The 20,299-nt window shown below is 40.4% G+C and overlaps 1 protein-coding gene across 3 annotated transcripts in view; it reads right to left on the bottom strand.

The window, feature by feature from the left end:
* Positions 1 to 20,299, bottom strand: part of Eip78C (Ecdysone-induced protein 78C) — a 258,466-nt gene that overhangs the window by 215,179 nt on the left and 22,988 nt on the right. For 2 of the 3 annotated variants that reach the window (XM_076520972.1, XM_033466774.2), the window contains exon 1: positions 17,671 to 19,739. The exons of the other annotated variant lie outside the window; for it this stretch is intronic. In XM_076520972.1, the coding sequence (XP_076377087.1) occupies positions 17,671 to 17,953 (283 nt within the window). In that variant the 5' untranslated portion in view covers positions 17,954 to 19,739. Of the gene's footprint in view, positions 1 to 17,670; positions 19,740 to 20,299 lie in introns of those variants that run through there. 3 annotated transcript variants of the gene reach the window in all.

The raw sequence follows: 20,299 nt of genomic DNA, 5'->3' as shown, positions 1-20,299 counted from the left end.
CGCGTTTCAATTCCACCTAGCTTCCGTAAACAGGCCTGAAAAGTTTCTACGTGCCGACAGGGTAGTTCGTTGATTTTCGTCGCATAGAGAGCAAGCAGCATGCGATGTCCCGTCCGCGAACCAGATGAAGCGTTCGCAGTCGCGAATTCGCGGGCGGAACCGAGCGGATCACAGATCGCGGGGCGATGATCGTCGGATGAACAACGGTGAATGGAAAACCACAATGCCGCGATGAAAAATCGGAAAATATTAGACGCGGTTGCCTCGGCGAGCGCTCGGACTCTCGTGCTTGTACCGGACACGTACCGGGTGCAATGTACCTGGATGAGTCACACGGTAACACGCGCACACTCGCTCACGCACATGCGTCTCCACGCGCGATTCGCGGCCGTGTGTGCGCGTCTCGCGTCTCTCTCGCTATCTCTCGCCGTTTCTCCCTTTCTCCGGCTGTATGCTGTATGTACTCACGGCCCGATCCGGCGCGGCGCGGAGCGTTGCGGAGCGGAGCGGAGAGGCGCGAAGCGCTCCTCGCCGCTTCGAGGAAGCGAGAAAGAAACGGGTAGGCAGGGTACGCGGCCGACGGAGACGGAGGAAGCGGGTAGCGAGCGAGATGGAAGATAAAAATCCAATCATTTCGACCGGTTTTGCATCGTGCCGACGAGGATAATGGAATACCGCGTCACTTTTTGCCGGTGCACGGAATATTTCCTCGCGTTAATATCCGCGCGCTCTGCCCGGTCGCCTCCTCCTCCTTCTCCCCGGTCGTACCCGCGCGCCAGGTACGTACCAAACCGCGAGGTACACGAACGAGGCGCCCTTACGTGACTGGCGCCTACCGGATTGATCCTTAACCCTTTAACCTCGGCATGCTTAACGCTTCGACGACCGCGCCAAAAACCACAAAAATTGCATGGAATTGAAGTATTCGATTGAATCGAATTAAAATTGCAAAGCGAAATTATGTGACGTCGATTGCTTTTTCAACGGTTCAGGAATTAGAATGGATTGGCGAGAAAGATTAATTTTTAAGAATCAAATTTTTAATAATTTTGTCACCCGCATGTAGCGATGGTCAAAGTAACGATAGTATAATTATGATACATTTAAAAAAAAAAAACTGTGCGGAATCCGTTTTTATAATTTTTTCGCGAGGTCACGCGGACGTGACCCAATGCGTTAAGGAAGGATTAGAAAAATGTCCACGGACGAACAATTCGGCTGGATCAGCTTCTCTAAGATAAGTGATTTGTGCTTTTCAAGATTCTTATGCATTCTTTATTTATTATTAAGATGCGAATATTACTATTTCATTTTTAATGAAATTGTTCGTTGCTTGTGGAATCTTTTAAATTGGAAGGCACGTGGAACTTGTTAAACGGTTATGGCATACCTTTTTGCTTCTTTATATCTTTGCCCTTGTTGCGCGCCCGCCTTTATCTCGCTCTTTAGATGAAATTATATAAGCTGCTTAAAAAGTTCCAAACATTGCTCGAGTCGAATGACGAGAAAGACGATAATATCAATTTGGAAAGTGAAGGAGAGGATTATCCGGAGACCGATACTCGGGGGAGTACAGATAATGAAACCGATAATATTGTTTCAGAAGACCCTGGTAATGCAATTATTTTAATTTACAAAAATATGCTCGATAGATAATTCACAAGATATGTTCTATATGTCCTACTACTTTGCAGGATAATCTGAAAATCGTCGAACTTGTACGACACACGTGCCGAGTCTGGAAAGTCGTTTTCTCAGCATTGTTTGGCAATGACTATTGCCACACCAAGCTGACGTGGTAGTAGCACCAAGATTATTATCGAGCGGAATTCTTAAGAAATTAATATCAAGTGAAATGGTAACACTTGAAAATTACAGTATGCATCTAACTAATATATCTACAGTGAAAACCGTGTATAAAGTAGCGATTTTGGTCTCGCCTCATTATCATCTCATCCTTTTTATATAAAGTGGAAATTAAATGGAAAGAACGAGCTCTCAGACTGTAATAAACGAACGCGGGAGTAGTAGGCAAGCAATTTTAATTCACATTGTAGTAAATTCTCCCCAATTGTCCTTCGGTATGTAAACAAAAATGGACAATTTGGGAAGAGGAGATGCGAATATTCAATCCTCGCGGCTCGTTTTCATAGTTACCGATTGTCGACAACTGTAAAAGCGAGGCGCAAGCCTCGAATAATCGTGTCTTGTCTTCTCAGATTGTATTTGTTTACAAGCTGAGCGACAATTGAGGAGAATTTGCCGTATTTCTTCGCATACGAAGTTCTCTGTCGCAGGCTGGACATTTCGAAAATTACGATATTCGAAGGTTTATCGCGTAGCAACAAATAACCGCAGTGTTTGTACACGATTCCCAATTGTACCGGTGACGATCCTCGCCTCCGGTCACCCGGTAGTCGAATAATTACACCGGGGCTACTAATTATACAGCGAAACGGAAATACCGTTCTGGCGCCGTTTATAGCGCGAACGCAAACAGAAGTACCAACGAACCCGGTGTTTGCGGATAATTTATAGGCGCCGCGTAATTTCGTTAGTTAACCGTGAGCCGGAATGTGATTATCGAGTAATCAGGAACAAATGAAATTCGAGACCCCGAATTGTATTTTACACCCGATCCTGAACAATGTATTGACGTCTGTACCAGAAATCCATCGAAAATGTGTCGCATTGCAACGATGCTAGGATCCAATGTTACATAAAGTATTAGATCCACTGCAAGGCGTTAACGCAGAGAAGTACTGATGAACTCACAAAAATTTTAATTTGTCTGTAGACGTATGAATAAATATTAAAACATTAAGGTTATATATATAATTTGTCTATATATTTGTCTTATATATATATATATATATATATATATATATATATATAAATATTAAAACATTAAGGTTATATATATAATTTGTCTATATATTTGTCTTATATATATATATATATATATATATATATAAGACAAATATATAGACAAATTATATATATAACCTTAATGTTTTAATATTTATATATATATATATACATATATATAACCTAATAATAACATAATATATATATATATATATATATATATATATATATATAACCTTAATGTTTTAATATTTATTATATATATATATTGTTCCTACCACCTATAGATGTTAACATTACATTGATTCAAGAACAAGGAACTTTCTTTTTTTCTTCAAAAAGACAAATCACAAAATTATACATTTCTCCCTATTTTCTCTCACACCATTTAGATTACTTTAAAGAGAAGTTGACAATTTGACGTGTTAACTTAACCCTTTGCACTCGAAGCTATTTCAATCTGCAAATCTAAAATAATTTTTCTGGCTTATAGTATTTTTATTTTATACGACAAAGTGCATTTTATGCATATGAAGTTGACTCTTGTGACTCGCGCAACAGTTACGCCCTTAACAATGATTTAAATGTAAATTTTATTAATGTAAAAATTATCTTAGAACATGATACAACAAATTTTAATGGTGCCTCAGAGTCACCACTCGAGTGCAAAGGATTAATATATTGCCGCTAACTGTATATATATAGATTCCACTGTTTCTATTACTGTAATTAAAAACTTACCAAGAACAGAATACAGAAAAATCAGACATGCACCACCAGATCGCGCTATCGATTAGTCTTTTAAAAACAGCGAATAGGATCGGCGACACGAAATTTTTGAACGACGGTGCATTTAATAAATTACGAAATGCTCGAGATTGAAATAGACGTCTTGTTTTCACGAGTATTACGTGTATCCGGCCAAACCAGATCTTTCCAATCAATCGAATCGATGCATTATTAAGGTCGCTGTATTAAGCTCTTAACGGAACAGCGATAAATCGGAAAAGCTGCCTTAGTCGGTTTTATTTTTCGGTGGAACTGGAATATCGGAACTGTCGGTGGCTGGGACACTGGCGAACGTGCGCGAAAAATCCGGAAACATATCGAAAAGGTGAACGCCATACGGAGACAAGAAACGTGTATCTGGCCGCATGAATATTAATAAGCGCGTTAAACCGACACACGGCTACGCCGTACTTATATTACTCTCGGAAGTGGCCAGCAATTATTCAAACTGTACGACCACACCAGGAGACTCGACTCCCTTAAATAACCGCGCGTTTATGCGAAAGCTTCCTATTCTTCGAAAGTGATTAACATTCGTGAAGAATTAGCGGCCCCGTGGAAGTCCGGCCAAACCACGGTTAAATTTCAAATTGTACGGACGCGAAATTATTTGCGCGACATGTAACAATAGGCCGACAAGAGTGCAATTTAAATTTCTTTAGCATTGTTGATACGGGAACGCGCGGTATTTGTCTTCCAGAAAAGGCCACGAGGTTCATCAACGTGCACGTGAGCGTAAGCTGTTGCACGAATTGCTTGTCTCACTTTTTTCATGCGAAATATAAATGAAAGAGAATTTACTTTGTCGAAAGACGTGAATCCGTAAGTTTACGTGAGAAGGATGGTGATATATCGAAACTAATCTAATATAACTCATAAATGAAAGGGTATCGTCGGATAAAATGATCAATTCTGATTGATTGAATTCAAAATTGATTTCTGTTTAGATCATTCGATAAACCACTCGTTAAAAACCATCTGAACCAAGTTTCAAGTCGCAACCCTTATGGCAAAGATAGTTATAAGATGATATCGGATTCACGCATTAAGCTCTATTTCTCCTGTTATAAATAAATATTATAAATATTATATTATTAGATTATATAAATAATCATATATAAATATCTATTTCTCCTGTCATAAATAATTCTGACAAAAAAGTCATAAATATTCTGTACAACGGGACACGCCACATTGAATTTTTTTAGAATTTTTAATTACAAAAGCAATATTTTAGAAACTACATACTCCATATATTTATGGCGGTAGCATCTTATTATGGTCATTAATGGACTGCGGATTTGTAGGCAAAATAAAAACTGTTTGCATCAATTGCAAGGAATCAGGTAAAACCAATACATTGACATTTCGGAACACGTTTAATTTGTCCGCTTCTTTAAATGGCAGCAAGACGTGTTTGCAATGGTGCATAAAATTCGTAAAAAGATCCGCCAAAAATTCGAGAAAATGCATCTTTTTTTATCGAAATTCGCCAGATACCATTTTCATATGATTCGCATAATTAGATACCGTCGTAAAAGCGTCGCCGTACATTTTCTCAGATATCCGAAAATAAAAATAATAACAACAATAATAGTATTTATTGATATATATTAAACGGGGAAAATCCCTTCGTAATAAACAATTTAAGAAGATTAACAAACGATAAAAAGCAAAAAGGAAATACGGTGTAAAGGAAATGGAAAAGCAAAAAAGGTAATATCTAATAATATAACGATTATAAATGAAAATGACTTTTCGGAAAATTTCAAATTGTTTGAATCGCGAAGTTATGGAGTAATAGAGTGGAAATCTCTTCCATTACGAATGTTAAGTTACCACCTCGCTAGTTCGCCGTTCTAAATCCTCTCCCCTGTAATCCTCGGCTTACCGGCCCGCTCGCGTCCTAGTCGAAAATGCCTTCCCCGGGACTGCAACTATTTATAGTCGACAAATACCAAAATTAGAAATCATATTCGGTGGAAAGTTCAAGCAAGCACACAACCCCGGCTACGTAAAATCCTAGTAAAATCCTTGCGCGAGCGTGACGACGCCGTCGAACTATGGATGAGAGGAGCGGAGCGGAGGAAAAGGAAGGCGGTCAGCGAGGTATATTGAGTGACTTTTAAAACGGGGTTGTGTAATCCTTCGGATTTAGTTTACTTTCGTCAGTGTCGATGCCACGCACGTAACGTGACCGTGGCACTGAACCAGCGGCACGAACTTTCTCGTGGCCTTCGTTCCAGGAAGACGATTTACGTGACACAAGCTGGACGCCAATGACTGCGAACGGTCATCGCCGGTTCCACGTTCGAGCGACGCCTCTCCTCTCGTCAAATCGTCGCGGATACGTGCCTCCCGAGCTGTCGTCGCGTCGCATTCGATCGCATCGCATCGTGCCGGTTCCTCTAACGCCGAGTCCCGAGCCGGCTATCGAGCTGCTCAAACTGAATTGTCCGGAACGTATCGGTGAAAGGATTACGTAATGGCGTAAAAATATCAGAACTGGTTCCTCGAACGGGCGCGGTTCGTAATGTAACACATTACACACCGGGTTTTTTGATCCTTTCGTTTCCTGTTACGATCTTCGAACCTCCACCCCGAGTTTTATGTAAAGCCTGAACACACGCGTAATCACCGGTCGACCGGACATTTTTCACCGCAAAAATTGATCGAGGGAACGAGGACGTCGAACTGGAAATTTCACTCACCGGAAGCTCGTTAACATTTCAACCGGCTGGGCTTTCGATTATTTATGTTTACAGTGGCGTAATGAATAGACCGCGAATCCTCGTGCAAAACAAAGAAACTAAACAGTTTCCTTTCATATGTCAATCCCGAGAGAAATTATTAGATTGCATTATCAGCGACGATTCGAAAGCGGAATTCCTTTTTATTGTCAAAAATATTGATTGCCGAATCGTATGTGATTCGGTATCACGATTATCAACTTCCTGCTACGATGTTCTTCAGCTGGTCGACACGATTAATTTAGATTATTAGATTATTATTAGATTATTAGATTGCATTATCAGCGACGATTCGAAAGCGGAATTCCTTTTTATTGTCAAAAATATTGATTGCCGAATCGTATGTGATTCGATATCACGATTATCATTAACTTCCTGCTACGATGTTCTTCAGCTGGTTGACACGATTAATTTAGATTATTAGATTATTATTAGATTATTAGATTGCATTATCAGCGACGATTCGAAAGCGGAATTCCTTTTTATTATCAAAAATATTGATTGCCGAATCGTATATGATTCGGTATCACGATTATTATTAACTTCTTGCTACGATGTTCTTCAGCTGGTCGACACGATTAATTTAGATTATTAGATTATTATTAGATTATTAGATTGCATTATCAGCGATGATTCGAAAGCGGAATTCCTTTTTATTGTCAAAAATATTGATTGCCGAATCGTATGTGATTCGGTATCACGATTATCAACTTCCTGCTACGATGTTCTTCAGCTGGTTGACACGATTGAAAAGAAAGAAATATTGAATGCAAAGAAAAGTTCTGTTATGGTCTGACCTACAATCAAAACGATAGATTATATGTATATCATAAATGCGAATAATTTATTCGGTAAAATTGAACGCTTGGATTCGAATAGTTAAATTTGACAGATTATTAAGGCAATGCTATCTTGTTTTCACTCTAAAAATGAGAACTCATTACCGGTTTCTTCTTATTTAGCTCCAGTTCTAGTTGAATTACCTTAAACTGCTTATGCAAAGGTAAATTAAACTTCCATTCGTTAATCCTTACGTGTCAAGAACCAGTTACGTTGAAAAATTAAGACGCCGTTCTGAATTTTCATTTTTTCGTCCGAATGATAACAAGTACAGAAACTCCAATTTTATCGGTGCATGGGTCACGTATTTATAAAATATAGAAGTTCTCATTCAAATTTCAAGTAAGAAGAAGAAATCAATAACGGTAAAATGTTAAAATATTTTGGAATTATACATACGGACTTTTAACCCCTTAATGCACAATTTAAAAAAAAAACCGACCAAAAAAAATCAATTTTTTTTATCTAAGAAAATACATATTTGGACCTTAATTTCAATAAATATGTAAAAAAAATGCAAAAATTACTAAAAATTCAATAAAAATAGTGGATAAATAATTATAGTGAATATTGAATCGCATTGCAGATCGAATTTTGTACCCATCGTACTGTTTTTCAATTACCAGTTACTATTTTGAAGGGGAAGGAGGAGACGAAAAAGAAAACTGAAAAATATTTAATTTTACCTAAATTTGTAATAATATAATAATAATATTTATTAGCTGAAAAATATATAATAAACTAAAACTATTCAAAATTTTCTTTTGTATGGTAAATTTCAAAACAAGGTGCAGCACATAGCCCAACATTCCTTATTTCAACATTAGAAAACATACCTTTTATACACTAAAAATCCAATTTACTCTCTATAAAAATACACCATAAAACAAAAACGTTTTTATATGTTGACACTAATAATATTTGTAAAAAATAAAAAACAATTGTCTTTGAAGAAATTCACTTTGATAACGTCTACTTTACTTCACGACTTGCTCACGAATAGTACACTAAATGTTCATAAGTGCCATCCTAAAAGTGCATATTTTATTCCTGAATAAGCAAAAAATAGAAAGAGATCGGTGATAACTGGAGAGTAATAAATAAATTAGTCATAACAAAACTCACAAAAGTGCCAACGCTAATTAGATACGCAATAATGGATATAGATAGATAGAAACAATTACCAGGTCAGAGATGCTTATAAGTGTCACCCTAAAAGGCCATATTTTATAATCCCAAATAAACAAACTTTACAGCTTACAATACAGAATTACACGATGAATATCAATAAATTGAATGTTTTCCTTGGTTTTTATTAAGTTATTTTTACTGCCCGGATATATTCGAATCTGAACATTTTAGCGACATAAGTTGCGACGCCGACCGTATATATACGGGCCGGTTTTGCACGCCCGTGTTAATACGTTTCTGCGCGTTAAGGGGTTAAAAAGACCGATTTCCGAATTCCAATATTTATAAAAAGACCGTTCGAACTAGATTTTGAAGTACTGCGAAAAAAATTCAATAAACACGACAAGAAAAATATTGACATTTGTTTAAAAATTACTCAGCTTATTTAGTACACATTTATGGGACTGCAAAAATATAGTAAAATAAAATATACTTTAACACGAGTAAATAAACGAAACTAAAATAACTGGAATCCGTGCAACGTTACGCTTTACGAAAAACAAAATAAATTCTATGTAAAATGAAATTTCAAAGAGGGCGTGAAAGAGGACAAAAATAAAATATGAATTATGAATTCTCTCTTCAGGAAATATGACTACGAAAAACATAATAAAACCATCGAATTGTCATCGGTCAGTTTGTATGCTGTCACATAGAATAGCATAATAGATTGCGTTTATCAATGTGCATACGAAGCATTAGCCTCGAGTTAACATTGTTAATTTACAAAATATTCCTAATAATTCGGTAGAAATAAATTTCATTCATAACTGAATGGATTAAACATGGAAGATCATTTTGATTACACAGAATTAGAATAGATCATCGTTGAATTACCAGTTAACAGCGCAGTGATAACATTGTTACTGATATCTAAACGAAATCTGAACGAGATATCATATTCGTATATTTATCTATTAGAAATAATTAAAAAAAACAGCAATATACAAATATGGTAATTTGTTAAGTTTTTGTTTAAACATCGCTCAAAATCTAATTGAGTTTATAACTATGCATACCACTGTATTATACCCGAAGCTAAAATCGTCCAATATCTATGCCGATTCATTATTATCCGTATAGATTTCTCATTAGATTCTCCAAAGCGTAATCCCGTTCGATCCATTTTTCGTTCGACCGAGAGACATCGACCACGGTTCGAAAACAGGTCGCGCAGGATTTTTTCTAATTCATAATCGTCTTTCCCCGCCGGATCCCGATTACACGGTCTGATTCGGTCAATTAAGGCCAATCCTTTCATTAGCGGAACAGCAAAACGTCGTGGAAAGATTCGACAAAAGGACGACCATTAATATCCCCTTCGCTCCAATAACAGCGTTTCGCGAGTCTATTCCTAGAGAAATTCGAAATATACCACTGAAAATAATCACTGTTGATATTACGGCCACTTTAAATCCCTCAGAAACGAACAAAACGAAAATACTGTTGGAACGATCGCGAATATTTCCATTCGAAGTTCGTGATCATTTAGCAGATGTTTCGACTATCTGTGGCTCGCGAAACTGATCACACGCCATTTAAAATGGAATAACTTTTCTAAAATTGGACCGAATGACTTGAATTTTTTCGAGGATTCTAGAGCCACTGTATTTTCAGCGATTTATCATGTTCGCCTCGAAAAATGAAAAAATCCGTGGCCGAGGAAGTCGCCGGCCGGGCGATTAAGTGAATTTTCGAGTTTCGCAAAGGAGGTGAGAAGTTCATTGTTCCGGGCGGGGTTGAAGTTTTCCGGGCGAAAGTTTGTCCGAGAGGGAAGATTCGGCGAACGAATTACGCGGATGGAGGGCCACGGAAATGAACTGCAGTCCACGCGCGGCCCGCTGTGCCGTGAATTCCCTAGCGAAGTCTCGGCTAGTTCCTTCCGAGGCTTCCAAGGAAAATTCGCCGCCGCCTCGAAGTTATCGACGACGCGTGACAGGAACGAAACTTCGACGAACCGGGTTCTAGAGCGGTGATCCTACGATCCTAGCCAGCGGAATCGGGCTTACCGACGTAGAGGTGTGCGGCGAGTGCTCGGATTCAGAGTTCGGCATATTTAACCGTTTAGGTATGGCTGAATTCTGCGCGAGGCTATTTCACTGTGGACGGCTGAGTCTGATGTGTACTGTACAGAGTCTGATACTGTATATACAGGGTGTCCCAAAAATGTCTCGCAATCCGAAAGTGGCGGGTTCCTTAGGCCATTTGAAGCAACTTTTTCCTTTACAAAAATTTTCTCCGAGGCACCGTTAACGAGTTATTAACGAAAAACAGTGACCAATGAGAGGCGAGCTCGGTTGGCGCGAGGCGATCGAGCCAATGAGCGGAATTGGGCTTCGTGCGCTGGTTAGCTGGGCCGCCTCGCGTCAGCCGTACTCGATTCTTATTGGTCACTGTTTTTCGTTAATAACTCGTTAACGTTGCCTCGGAGAAAATTTTTGTAAAGGACGAAGTTGCTTCAAACGATCTGAGGAACCTGCCATTTCCGGATTGCGAGACATTTTTGGGATACCCTGTAGACTGTTGTAAATCGATGTGAAGACAAAAGAAGTGTGAAACAATGCATATGAAGACGATTATTTGATTCAAACGATGGGCGAGTGAGCTACTAGAGCAAGCCACTATAGTGGCGCGTCGTCCAGAGAGATGACATCCGCGAAAGCCACTATAGCGGCGCGTCGTGCCTAAAAGGTTAATAACGGATTACGAATAAAATTTTATTCGTAGAATTTATTCGAAACATTCGAATATTCGAATATAATTTTATTCGTACAACTTATCCGATATATTGTTAGAATAAAATTTTATTCGAAAGATCAGTCGAATAAAATTTGATTCGAAACGTTGAACGAATAAAATTATATTCGGAAGATCAGTCGAATAAAATTTGATTCGAAACGTTGAACGAATAAAATTATATTCGAAGAATTTGTTCGAATCCATTATTCGAAGAATAATGTAGTTATTCGAAGAATAAAATAATCTTATATTCGAAGAATTCGAAAGATTGGTCGGATAAAATTGTACTCGAAAAATTTATTCGAAAAGTGAATAAAATTGTGTTCGGCCAACTCTGTCACTTAACTCGAAAATCGAGTACCAGCACGCCTTGACTCCCCATGTGCCAACGCAACCCCCGGCTCCTCCCAAGAGGATCCGTGCTTCTGGCCCGACAGAGAGTCACGCGAGCCAGACCTTGACCGCATCGGTGATTGAAATTCAAAGTTGGATTTTCGGGAACTGGGATCTGATCGACGTCGCGGGCCTCTTAGACGAATACATAATTTATAGGAGGACCTCCACCTGGCTAAGACCATTTTCGATGACAGGCGACAGAAAAGCGATGCTTGTTTGCGTTAGGATGGCTACCGTCGTCTGGTTACCCGACGACCGTCATCTTGCACGAATCAGAAATGAGCAACGGAAACGATTCGCGAACTGTTCTGGCGTTGGTAGGTTGGAACGGTATTATAAAAACGGTGTTTTGAATTCGTTGACATCGAGGACGTTTAAGGGAAGAAAGCTTCTTGGAGGAAAGATTCTTTTGTCGACGCTTGCAACTTCTAAATTGGTATTGTAGAATCATTTTCGATTTCTAGATATTGTACGTATTTAGATGTTGGATTGTTCAAAGAGGAATTGGCTTTTCGATTCGATTAAGAATCGCAGAATTTTAAACACGAATTTTTGTTTCAACAATGTCCTTTCATCAATTTTTTACATTTTATTTTTGCACCGATAGATACTTAAATGTTTCGAACAGAAAAAGATAACGTTTATAGCACTTTCTCTTACGTAGATACGGAATAAACCTTCGTTAAACAGATCTTAAATCTTGTAATATCTCGAGCGTCCTATTGTAGTTAGCAATTGTTATTGTCTCCATATTATAAAATACGATCGAACCTGGGTAAAAATATTTCAACTCGGAAATTACTTCTGCATCAAATGAAATACTAGTTGAAACATTTGATTGATTTTACACAGATATAATAAGCATTTAAAACATACATGTTACAATATGAACCCGAAGTACTTGATTGAAATAAATATTTGCTTTACTTCCATGAAATTTTGCCGTCCTAGCAACTGCGGGTATATATTGACATCCGTGTTTGCGTTCGAGATAAAAGCAAACAGATGTTAAATGTTCCAATTATATACATCGAGTAAGAGAAATATAAGAAAAAACTGATTTTTCAAAACAATATGTGTTTGCGCTTTTTCTATAGGCTTATTTTCTCTCTTGAAAATTAATCGTGGCAAATAGAATTTAACAAATAATTCATAGAAATTTATCGTTAAATCAATTAGAAACTTGATTATAAATAATTTCGCATACGATTAGACCGAAATGATCGCATGTCAAAAGTACTTCAACAATAGAGCAATTCCGATATTGGAAAACCGGATAATCGAGGTTCCACTCTATACGGCTTCTTTCCCAATTCGTGGTATCGTTGGCATCTACGATGTTTACGGTTGAACCCAATATACAGAATATTACAATGGCGTGGTGCGAGCGGTGGTCGGCCAGCTTAGGTACCGCCGATCTAACATTAAACAACGACCTAATTTTCTACCCTTTCGCTAATCAGCGTCCCAGCCGCAGGTTCCAACTAAAACGATAACGGATCTCCATTATGCTCCGAAGATGAAACGGTTCCCGCTCGCGGACTCTAGATTCGAGTGAAATGTCAGCCGGTTCGCTCCCTTTGCGAATAGAGCGGCGACGACGCGACGGAACGAGGGGAGATGGGGGGTGGGGCAACGAAGCGCTGGACTCGCATCGCGGATACCGCGTCTCGAACCGATATTTGCTCCAGACAATGGGGCACCGGCGAAAGAAAACTCAATTGAAAGAGAAATCGGTAGGCCGATGGTAGCCGCCGTCTATAGATTTATATTGCGAGCCGCGGCGCGGATAGCATTGTGCGGGTCCCCCGAAACGAATTGCGAATATTGCAAAACGCTCGACGACCTTTCCAATTTGTAGCGTAACCTTTACGGAGAGCCGCAACGAAAGTTGCTCGTCTCGGCGAACGGTGAGAGAAGATTGAACGACGGTGGCGGCCGAGCGCCGCGGCACACGGTTGCGAATTACTATCGCGAAGTGGAAAAACAATATCATTAGCACAATTGAAAGTTTCGCGCGGAAGCTTCGCCGGCCGGCGAAACATGCCACTCCGGATCTCCATTCGGGAAATTGAGAAGAACGTCGAGCTTCCGGGTTTCAGGGTAATCGAATCATGGATTTCCTTCTCTTGATCCGAATACGATCCTGGTCGAGGACGAGTGTCTGCGCACTTGATCGATTGCCTAAATTTAAATCTACACAGAATAAATGGAAATACTTCTTCGACATTTCTCGTCATTGTCCAATGATTTCGGTAGAGCTCTCAGACTCAGAATGCGTTTAACGCTAAACCGTATCGAGTCGATCAAAATGACGCATTTCACGGTTTTTGTTTTAAAGCCGCTGAGATAAACAGTGTTCGGAAAATTCTATTTCAAATAATAAATAACAAATTGTAAGTTGATATAGATATAATATATCTATATCTAATATAGATATAGATATTAATATTAATAGAATATATTCTCTCTCTCTCTCTCTCTCTCTCTCTCTCTCTCTCTCTCTCTCTCTCTCTCTATTTATATATATATATATATATATATATATATATATATATATTAATATATAAAAAAAATTAATATATTCTATTAATATTAATATCTATATCTATATTATATATAGATATAGATATAGATATATTTAATTTGTAAATTAAATTAATATTCTATATTAATATATATAAAAAAAATCAATATATTCTATTAATATTAATATCTATATCTATATTAATATAGATATAGATATAATATAGAATACATTGTATAATAGAATATCTCTATATCTATATTAATATTCTATTTAATTAAGAAATCACTCGAATAATTCCACAAACAATTTATTTCTTATCTCTTGTTTTCAAATGAAATGTTATTTCTTATCCAAATTTACGCGAAAATCGAATAATAAATAATTTTTGTTTTTTTTCCGTTTATCGTGTGATAAATATTAATTTCCATTTATTATTATAGAAGAACTTGCGTCCTTCTTAGACCCAATGATATCGCTTAAGGCGATTAAATAATGAATAGTAAGCAATTTCCGATTTATATAAATAATAAGTATCTCTGTTATCTTTGTCTTTTATTTAAACTTCGAAAAAACAAATAATTTGTTATTTAAATAATCATCCAAAAGACCATTCGCTTAAATGATATCCAACTCTGATCATAAAGATTCTTTCATAAAAAATGATTGAATTTTCTTGCAATAAAAATAGCGAGTGAGCTACTATACTTTTTAGGGTTCGGCAGGTTCACGACCAATATAACTAAAATATTATCACATTTGCCACTTTTTCCAGACATTGTTCCGTGGGATTAGCACCTATTGCGAACACTGTACCGTATTTTAGCGACCGCAGAATGTATTTGCCAGAAAGATGGGAAAATACCTATTTGGAGAACGAGAGAACGATTTTTCGATAAGAAGTCTCGAATAATGTAAACAGGAAAACAATAAACACCGCGAATTTATGAGTCCTTCGTATTCTGGACCGTGAAACTGGCCGACGTCTATGCAAGTTGCAGAATAATGCAATTTCGAACAAATACAGCTTTCTGCAGCAGTGTTCCTTTCGTACGGTTCTCCGCGCGTTCGGTTCCCGACTTGGAAACAACTTTCTAGTATCCCTTGCCGCGATGATATGTCATACAGCAAGTATTCGCAACTTTGACAGACTGAATTCTACCTCGAGCAGCTTTTCGAAAGCAAACGGTCCCCGTGAACAAGCGTCGTGGACGCCCGTATTCCGTGCACGTATGCGCGTATGTGTAACGCGGAGATCGGTGCCTCCACACACGCCCACGCATTCAGCCAACGTCCAGAGCAATAATATCTAAATCTGTTTCCAATAATACCAAATACTACCCCTCTTTCTGCGCCGATGGCCGTCAACCGTAAAATTGAATCAATCAATTACACCTTTCCTGGTTCCGTAATGAAATACCAGCCACGCTTTTTACCCCGTTCGCTTTCATAACGGCCCCGTTCACGTTTTAAATCCGAACATGTTACCAAACTCGGCAACACGTAACAATAACACGGAAACGTTGCGCCATTCGAAGTAGCATTTCTTGCGCGCACTCAAAACCCGTCTCACAATAAAACGATACGTAAAAGTAAACAGAGAACACAATGGCGATCGTTAGACCGGACCCCAAAAAAATATGGAATAATGTGGACAAAGCTCGAAGCCAACGCTGGAACCTGGCAATTTGGAACGGTTAGATCCCTGAACTATTCCCGATGCTTTCATTTACCTGTGTCAGCCTTTTCGGTGTTCAAAGAATCGGCTAAAAATTCTGTATCTGTATGTGTATGGTACAGAAGCCGATCCACTTTTCTTTGAAAACGGATTATGCAATGCAAACATATCTTTATCATAGGATCTTTCGGTCGCTAAATCGATACAGTGGATTTCTTTATAAATATACAATAGATAATAATATTTATATCGATCAAGGAATGAGTGAACAAAATTGTTCAGAGGAAATTGTTTCTTCTAAAACAAAAACGTTTTATTTTGTTTCGCTTCTGATTAAGTTCATTTGGATCTAATCTTATAATAAAAATTGTGCTTTGCATTATTAACGGCATCGTTATGTTTTTACAGCTAATTTGCAAGGTCCTTATTTGTGTCAATATTAAGGTTAATGGACTTACACTGATTGGTTTCTGAATCATCCATGTATGCGACCCTTGCGGCTTGTTTTTATAGCCGCCGATTATCGACAACTATAAAAACGAGGCACAAGGCTCGAATAATCGTATCTCCTCTTCCCAAATTGTCCATTTTTGTTTACAAGCTGAGGGAAGATTGAAGAGAATTCACCATACTTGGTACAGCGAAGGCTCGGTGAATGCGAATTAATGAAAATAATAGAACAACGAGGAGAAATGTTTTATAGTACTAAATTATCAACTGAAATTTTCTTATTCTTAGAATATAAGAGATCGCCATGCTGATTACGAATTGTACATCGGAATGAATTAAAAAGTACGGTAGCTACTCTCACTTACATTCATTTATTTTGCTTGTAACAAAGAGAGCAGCACGATGTACGAAAACTACAAAGTAAAACCTAATTATAAGAAACGTCGATTTTTCATTTTGGTCTATACGAAATATAGCCAATCCGAAAGTGCCACTTTCACTTCCAGAGGCGCTTGAATATTTTCACTTACGAATGAAAACTTGCTTCTCCCAAGTCATCGATTAATTGAGATACCTGTATAATTATTGTTAGATTCGATAATTCTGCCTTGAAACCAGCTCCGTATCGGACGGTGTTAACAAGACATTTTCTCATTATAAATCATAAGAAAGTGAAAGAACAGATTTTCACTGTTGTTAAAAGCTGTGTCTAATTTAGAAAATGACGATGAAAGTGGTCAACTTCGAGTTTTTCGAAAGTATAGAAACAATAACGTATCAAGCCATCGTAACAGATATCCCACCTACTTCAGCTGCTCCAAGCTCGTAACACGTGCGAAACAGTTAGACCCGTTTCACATGAGTCTGCTTGTATCGCGATGCGCGTATGATGGATACCGACCGTGCATACAAGGTGTCCCAAAAGTCACTCGCAATCAGGTAATGAGGGCTCCCTCGGGTCATTTGGAGTAACTTTTTCCTTAGCGCGAATGCGATCCGCGGCTTCGTTTACGAGTTATCGACGAAAAACGGTGACCAATGAGAGGCGAGATCGGCTAGCGCTGCCGAGCCAATGAGCGGAACTGGGCCTCGTCCGCCCGTTGGCTCGGTCGCCTCGCGCCAGCCGAGCCCGCCTCTCATTGGTCACCGTTTTTTCGTCGATAACTCGTAAACGAAGCCGCGGATTGCATTTTCGCTAAGGAAAAAGCTGCTTCGAATAATCTCAGGAATCGCCCACTTCTAGGAATTAAGATAATTATGGGACACCCTGTGTATATTAAATAGAAGTAAACCTTGAAACACAGATCTACTCGACCCCCTTAGGAAACATGACAACCGACCGTCATCGGTTTTCCAATACCGAAATAGATTTCGCGTCGACCTGGTAAAGTAACGATACGGAAAAAAGGTGAAAGAAATCAAAAGAAATAAATGAAACAAACCTTGCTTAATGACGATGCCAGAGGGCACTTGGACTATCGGTAGGGCAGCGTTCGGGGGATTAACAGGGATGCTGCCGGGTGTCCCTGGTGGCGGGGATGCGCTGGCGCTACCAACGGACCCGGGATCGCTGAACCCCTGTGTGCTGTTCTCCTCCGGCCCGTCGAAGAAGCTCAGATTGAACTCACTACCGGCGTCGAACGACACTTCCGGCGTAAGGGTGTCTGGCGCCGGGGCGCTACCCAGACCCGCGCTCAGCGACTGGTCGATTTTGAAAACGTCCATTGTACGGAGAGGAAATGATGCCGGCGATGGTGCACCTTGGTACCGACTGCGGTCACCATTCGCGTTACACGCCGCACTACTGGGACCGATTTCGACCTCCGTCCGCTCGGTTGCTCATAACTGGTTGCCGTTCGACCGACGAGTAACTTCTACGACGATACGTGCTCGCGCGGTCCTGAAAAAGGGAACTAATAACACCGCGAGAGAGTCCTTTCGAGCGACAAGCCCCGAAGGAAATCACTGCGAACCCGCGAACGCTCGCGCGATCCTCGCTGCGACACTATCCTCGGGTCTCCTCTGTCCGATGGAGGATCGGTTATCCATCAGATCCGCAGCGTCGCGCGACAGTCTCTAAAGCGTTACCTCGGGACCCCGGGTAGCTATCCACGAATCGCGTGTCACCTCGGCGCTCACTTATTTACGACCGGTGGAACATGCAGTCCACGAAGCGATGCACATCCACCCCGTTCGACTCGTTACCTTTTCATATCACCGGCTTTCGCACAAGGCCAACAAAGAGACCGCGCTCGCTCCGGGCCAGTCTTTGTCCAGATGCTTTGTCCAGGTTTCGAGGGAAGTTCGCCGGGCACTTGGACCACCGAGCCACCACCGCGGAGACGGTTCCCTTCAAGATGCTCGCGCGTCCCGATGCCACGGTTTCGAAGAAGCATTCCTCTCGGAACGGAGCTTGGTTCGCCGGGGTCGCTGACCGTTTGCCGCTCGCCGGACTCTCAATGAAATTGTCCGCGCGGCCGAACAATTTCGGCACGTCTCGCCGGGTCAGTCTCTGTTGTTCCGTGTCGGGTAGTCTGAGGCAGTCTTCGGGACGCGTCCAGCGACGCCGAGTTGCTCCGATTCATGCGATCCGATTCAGCGTTGTTCCCGGACAAGGAGACCGGGGCCAATGGTTTCGGTGGCCTTGGTCGCGCGTGTCGCTCGATCCCGATACGATTACGCGCGTCGCACACTCGATTACGCGTGCTCGTACTCGATCCCGTCCGAAGCGTTCCTATCCGTTGCTTCGTGCCCGATCGACGGAGTCCGTTCGGGAAACTTTCGATGCCGCCTGGAACTTTAGTTGTTTCACTCGTCGATCGATCCGGAGGCCGCGCGGTACACGCGATGTGTGTAGGTTCGTTCGAGGCGGTTCGTTCGGCAGAACGCGACGACGATCGAGCTGCGGATTGATCCTTCCGCGTCGGCCAAGATGAACGTACTGGTGGACGGGCGGGGTGGGGCCGCCGAGCGAAAAAGGGACAAAATAAAAATTCACACTTCACTGACACCGTGTCACAACCTCGTGCCGAAGGAGACCCGTCTCGTTAGCTCCGTGTTCGCCGCGGGCTGCGAAAATCCGTGGGATCGAGTTCTTCGAAAGAGGTTCAGCATTGTTCAAGACGATCTCGTCGTCTTGCCGCGCGGGCATGTTCTCATCGGCGTCTCGTTATCTTCCCTCGTCTTTTCCTCGTTCTCCCTCCCCGGGTTTCCGCTTGAAAATAAAAACCACCGGCGAGAGGGTTCAACCCATTATTTTGTTTTTTGCACGAGATCGCGATCGGTCGCCGCACTCCGCTTTTCCTCGCCTCTTTCTTTCTTCCGATCCCCGTGTTTCTACGTTTCTCGTCAGATTTTCCTCTTTCTTTCTCCCTTTTTCTCTCCCTTTATCTCTTTCTTTCGTTGTTTCCCTTTCCCTCCTGTTTCGTCTTCCTTGTTACCTTGGTTCGAGTCGCACACGCGTCTCTACCTTTTTCTCTTATCCGCCTCGTTCCACGGCTCAGCGGAACGCTCTTACGGGTGAAACTTTTTTCGTGTAACGCAAGCGCGACATTTCCCGCCAATTTTCAGTGGATCTGTGGTCTCCTCGCTTATCGCGCGATCCATCGCTGAAAGACAAATCAAAACGAAAGGAAAATCAGAAACAAAACGGAATAATGCGCGCGGATCGGGACGCGGTAAAAGAAAATATAAAGAGCATGCAGACGCGTTTCTTCGATCTATTTAACGGATCTCCGCTCGAGATCGTTGCCGACGAGCAAAAAACCCTTGATTAATATTGCCATGATTACAGTTCCATTGCTGTCATAGTTAGCTTGATATTATCTTTACGAGAGAATAATATTAAATGAACGCTACGAATTAGTTGCAACGAACAAGCTTGTAAATTCGACCAAAACGTTCGCTGTTTACTGCGATATTTATTGCGCTATTTTATGCCTATAAACTACCTACTACGGCAAGAAAACAGTTATTAACGCTCGAACGGCGGATCTTTTTGATAAAACTATAACTGGACGTGCTTAAGATCATTTGTAATTTTATTTATCAATTTTGCTCAACATAATTTGT

This window comes from Megalopta genalis, chromosome 4 (genome assembly GCF_051020955.1).
Source record: "Megalopta genalis isolate 19385.01 chromosome 4, iyMegGena1_principal, whole genome shotgun sequence".
Classification (NCBI taxonomy): Eukaryota; Metazoa; Arthropoda; class Insecta; order Hymenoptera; family Halictidae; genus Megalopta; species Megalopta genalis.
The sequence above is the reverse complement of the archived record's forward strand: the minus strand, read 5'-3'. Positions and strand labels throughout refer to the sequence as shown.